At 45.8% G+C, this 5,527-nt stretch overlaps 1 protein-coding gene across 1 annotated transcript; it reads right to left on the reverse strand.

Moving 5' to 3' along the window:
* Positions 1 to 1,220: 1,220 nt before the first annotated feature.
* On the reverse strand, positions 1,221 to 5,270 carry LOC139421138 (voltage-dependent L-type calcium channel subunit beta-1-like). The gene has a single exon (XM_071171736.1). It carries the CDS (start codon positions 3,404 to 3,406, stop codon positions 2,987 to 2,989), a length of 420 nt encoding a protein of 139 aa, XP_071027837.1. The 5' UTR covers positions 3,407 to 5,270; the 3' UTR covers positions 1,221 to 2,986.
* Positions 5,271 to 5,527: the final 257 nt, after the last annotated feature.

Here is a 5,527-nt window from a genome sequence, read left to right on the forward strand (position 1 = left end):
AGAAATTTGGTTTGTCACCTAAAACCCTATCAAACTTTTAAAGATGCACAATTGAGAGCATCCGGTTGGCCTGTATCACCACCTGGTACGGCAACTGCACCGCCCTCAACCGCTCTCCAGAGGGTGGTGCGGTCTGCACAACGCATCACCGGGGGCAAACTACCTGCCCTCCAGGATACCTACAGCACCCGATGTCAGGAAGGCCAAAAAGATCATCAAGGACAACCACCCGAGCCACTGCCTGTTCACCCCGTTATCATCCAGAAGGCAAGGTCAGTACGTTCATCAAAGCTGGGACCGAGAGACTGAAGACTGAGACTTCGGCAATGTCATCTATAAAATAGCCTCCAACACTCTACTCAGCAAACTGGATGTAGTCTATCACAGAGACATCCATTTTGTCACCAAAGCCCCATATACTACCCACCATTGCGACCTGTACGCTCTCGTTGGCTGGCCCTCGCTTCATACTCATCGCCAAACCCACTGGCTACAGGTTATCTACAAGTCTCTGCTAGGTAAAGCCCCGCCCTATCTCAGCTCGCTGGTCACCATAGCAGCACCCACTCGTAGCTCACGCTCCAGCAGGTATATCTCACTGGTCACCCCCAAAGCCAATTCCTCCTTTGGTTACAGGCCTCTCATATTTTTAAGTGGGAGAACTTGCACAATTGGTGGCTGACTAAATACTTTTTTGCCCCACTATGTGTCGAACTGCTATGCTTCATCTTGGCCAGGTCGCAGTTGCAAATGATAACTTGTTCTCAACTAGCTTACCTGGTTAAATAAAGGTGAAATAAAAATAAATAAATAAAAACTGAAAAAACACTTCTATCTCAAGTCATCAGACTGTTAAACAGCCATCACTAACACAGATTGGCTGCTGCCTACATAGACTTAAATCATTGGCCACTTTAATAAATGGATCACTAGTCACTTTAAATAATGCCACTTTAATGTTTACATATCTTACAGTATATACATATGGGATGAGTAATGTATCTTATACCATCTATTGCATCTTGCCTATTCCGCTCGGTCATCACTCATCCATATATTTATATGTACATATTCTTATTCCATCCCTTTACATTTGTGTGTATTAGGTAGTTGTTGTGGAATTGTTAGATTACTTGTTAGATATTGTTGCACTGTCGGAACGAGAAGCACAAGCATTTCACCACACTCGCATTAACATCTGATAAGCACGTGTATGTGACCAATAAAATGTTATTTGATCAAAAGGAGTGACACAATGAAATTCCCAAGCACCTTTTTCTTCTGATTAAAATTTTAATTAAAATACGAATTTATCCACAGATTAAAAATGAAAGGCAGAAAAAGCAAAATGTAGCTACAATCAGGCACCAATGATACATGTTCTTCCATCTTTTTAACAATTGCGATAACGCAACAATAAACATTATTTACGAATTATTATTTCATATTTATTTAGACTGAAGGGGTGGGCAGAAGGAGCCCACCAAAGACATTTGTGGATCCTCCATTTAGTTAACTGAGTTAAAGACCATGTGTTGTACCTATCCCCCCCCCCCCCCCCCCCCCCCCTCCCCCCTTTACACTCTTCTCACTAGCGCTAAAGAACTGAGGACCTTATAAAATGCAAATGTCCACAGGGAAAAAAACACCACTAAAGTCAGTCAGAAATCAAGAAGTGAAGTGCATGGCAAGCTAGCCGTTTGGTTGAACGTTTGGGGTGATTTACCACGTAAAACAACTCTTACATAACTGTTAGTGTGCCCTGTAACACGTAGACAACACAAAGCTGGTGCAGAGAAAACAAGATGATGGTGGACATCGTGGAGCGACAGGGTGGGCTACAGTGCAGGGTAGTTGCCAAGAAGACACATACAGTCAAGACACACATATGAAAACAGTGAGTGTGACAAGAGATAAGACATCCCGCCATGACAATGGTGGGCGTGGCTTGGCGAAACATTCCGGCACTTGTGATTGGAGTTCTTGAAGTAAAGTCTGAGGGTGTGAGAGACTATTAGGTAGGACATTTCATTCACGCGACTACTACTGTAGTGCTGCTTATGAACTGTACCACGTTCAAAAAGACAAATGTATATTACAGGAGCAAAGCTATCACCCACAGACAGACAGTATCCCTAAAATAGCAGTAAACAGATGGGGACAACCAGACCAGACAAATACAGTTCTATTGCAATGCTATGGCTGAAGTCGGTTACGGAAGAAGAAGTAGTATCTTTGGGGTGTTTCCTTTTATTCTTAACATTAAGGTAAGCGTCAAACGAAGAAACCAATTATCTTAAACTATTCTGAAGACATTATGGCAACTTTTCCATCCAGATAGCTTTTAAGGTCTGGGTGATGAGGAATCGGAGGAGAGGGACTCAAAAAGCTTAGGATCCATCCGGAAAGTGTCTGAATCCTGAAGCTGAGCCTGAAGCTGTGGGGATAGAGACCCTGATGCTCTGTACTGTACATGGGACATACAACCCTGTTTAAGACTGCAGAGGACAGACATGACAGACTACAGCTCTATCAGCCTTCACATTCTACACTACAGAGATTAAGCCATACAGATCACACAATGATGAATTCATAATCATAATGATAACTGTCCTCGTGCTGTCAGTTCAGTAGGATTCCATGGTATTCATGCAGTAGTACTAACAAAATAAACTAAAAAGAGACCAACCAAACTGCTTTTTTTCTCAAAACATAAATTCATTGAATATAGCTAAAATATCTGGATGAGGTGGATGGCGTCTGGCAGTTGTTTTTTTCTTTACAGCGTACTCAACAATGAGAAAAGTACCTCTTTAATAGGGTTGTAAACAGATTAAATCATGAGCCTCTGATTGGCATGGCCCCCAAACCCACCATCCTCTCCCGCTAACCCCCTAGCCCTAACCGTGAACTTCCTCCCTCCCTCCCTCCCCTTCCTCCCCCAGTCTGTCCGTCAGCCTCCTAGCCCATGTGTTGTGATGTGTGTTCAGCGGATGTACACGTCCCTCCCCCAGTCCTCCTGATTCTTGTTGCGGCCCATGTTGGTGCCGGTGTCCCCGGGTTCCTGGCAGTACCTCTCTCTTAGCTTGGCCCGGCCATGTTGCCCAGGCTGGGTATGGGAGGCCATGGGAGGGTGGTTGAGGTTCTCCTGGTCCGGCTCGGCCCCCTCGTCTTCCCAGGAGGCCTGCCGGCCATGGTGCTGGGCCAGGTGGAGGCGGCTGCCCCCGCCCCCTACCCCGCGGTACATCTCAGACTCCTCGTAGGGGTCGGTCTCAATGTCCATGCAAGAGTCCCCTGCTTCAGTGTAGGCCGAGTCTCGACTGCCCTGAGTCTCAGAGTCGAAGGTGTCCTGCCGGGACAGGCCCCTCCCACCCCCTGCCCGTAGCTGACCCCGTGAGGAGTGCATGTAGGTCTGCTGCTTCTGCTGCTGCGGTTGCTGCTTCCCTCCCTGGTCACTCTGGTAGTCATGGAGACTGCCGCTACCACCGCACTCCGACAGAGGCCCTTCCCGCTTCTGTTCTCCGGTCACCAGGTACGGCCCCTGCAGCGAGCCCCGCCCACACCACACGCCATGCAGAGACACAGTGAGACAGAACAAGGCCCGGGCAGTGGGTTAGTCAACAGGGTTAGGACAGGTTAGGGTGCAGTTAGATCAAACAGGATATCAGTAATGTCAGTCAGTCAGTTCACAATGCAACACATAGAGGTTTACAGTATAACAACAGATATATTTATGCAGTACTTAAAACACACCGTGTAAATAATTACTTGGTCAAAGTGACATTCTTTGTTGTATTTAATACATGCACGCAGACTCTTTTCATTAGACTACAGAAATGTGTTCATTCATCATCTGGAAGAGAAACAGCTATGCAGTCATTAGGCAAGCAAAACTCCATGTTCAGCTCCTGGCTGCAGAACCAACAGTGCCCTCTTATGGCTGATCTTTCACAGCAGCTAAAATGATGTTTCAACTAATTCTGATATCTCTTCATTCACAAGCATGTTCCTCATCCTAAGGAGTAAGTATTACATTCCGTTTAACTCAGCACACTTAACAAGACACTTTAGAGTTGGGTGAAGCCAACATTTGGCTGATCCTTGCTAATGACTTGGAATAGGCAGAGCTTAGTCACACCCATGGACAGTAAAATAATAACTGAACAAAATCTCCTCCAACTGAACGAATTCTAATGAATCTATACAGCCGCCATTCTCTTTTGTCAGATTGTGTTACTCCCACGCGACGCTCGGCCCTCAACCGAGACAGATCAGTGCAGGCCGAATTGACGCGCTATCTGACTTAAGACAATGTACAGCTAGCCGCACCATATAAAATATGACCTACTGAATCAGAGAAAGCACTGTTCATAATAGTGCATTTATGTCTAAATGAACACGATTAAATCAATTCTGTGGGTATAACTCATTGATATATGGAAGCAGCTTGGACACTTTCACAAGGTCTTGGACTGTGACAGTCATGAGTCATGCTGTATGTATTTGGCTGAAGCCAGTGGCTGATTGGAGATGAGACCCAAGATTATCATTTTTCTGCTGGTTAGAGTTTCCTGTGTGAATTCATGAAATAGGACATTCCTATTAGTCATGGCCCACATCACTTTACACACACACGCGCGCACGCATATGCATGCTCTCACACACACACAGCCCATCCCTGCCACGCCACACAAATCAGAAAACTAGAAATGATGCCACAACAACAAGGCACACATTGGCCAAGCGGCCGAGATGATTCGCTCCTTTTCAGGGACGGTGCCATGGCAACACGGAGAAGGGAAGTAAACTGGACACCGTTTCCCCGACGATAAAGGAGTGCTGAAGAAAGGAGGCCAGGCATGGAGCCCTGAGGTTGGGTAAGGGGCACACAACTCCATTTTCTCAACCAATTACAGTAAACAGGGAATCGGCAGCAGACCAGAGACAGAGGTATTGTACCTCTCTGACTGATGGACAGATGGAGGATTTTCATTTCATCCAATAACTGCGCCCGTCAATTCATTTCACAACTCCAATGTGATTGTGTGTGTGTGTGTTATTCTCACAGAAAACCCTCCCCAGTGTTGGTTTGGTCTGGAACCAGTGTCCTGCCCATATAAACTCTCCTTTGCTAATTTTGCTGTGTGTGTTGCTCTGTGTCATTTGCAGAGAGGTTCTCTCGAAGAGGACGAAGCTCTCTGTTTGTGTGTGGGTGTTTTCTAATTCAGAAGGCTTTCACAGTAATGTGTGGGGCCTATATTGTTCTGAGCACTCTGTGTGTGTGTGTGTGTGTGTGTGTGTGTGTGTGTGTGTGTGTGTGTGTGTGTGTGTGTGTGTGTGTGTGTGTGTGTGTGTGTGTGTGTGTGTGTGTGTGTGTGTGTGTGTGTGAATATGAATGTCTGTGCTCAATTGGATCCAATGTGATGTACCCAGTATACACTCTCCAGTTAACAGCCCCCTACATCTCTCCATGTATGTAGTGTTTCTCTATACAGTATTATGAATGAGAATGTGGTCTAAACAATGT

Source organism: Oncorhynchus clarkii, chromosome 12 (genome assembly GCF_045791955.1).
Source record: "Oncorhynchus clarkii lewisi isolate Uvic-CL-2024 chromosome 12, UVic_Ocla_1.0, whole genome shotgun sequence".
Classification (NCBI taxonomy): Eukaryota; Metazoa; Chordata; class Actinopteri; order Salmoniformes; family Salmonidae; genus Oncorhynchus; species Oncorhynchus clarkii.

Excerpts from the sequence above, each read along its gene's own strand:
- LOC139421138 (XM_071171736.1), bottom strand. The coding sequence starts at position 3,406 with ATGCACTCCTCACGGGGTCAGCTACGGGCAGGGGGTGGGAGGGGCCTG.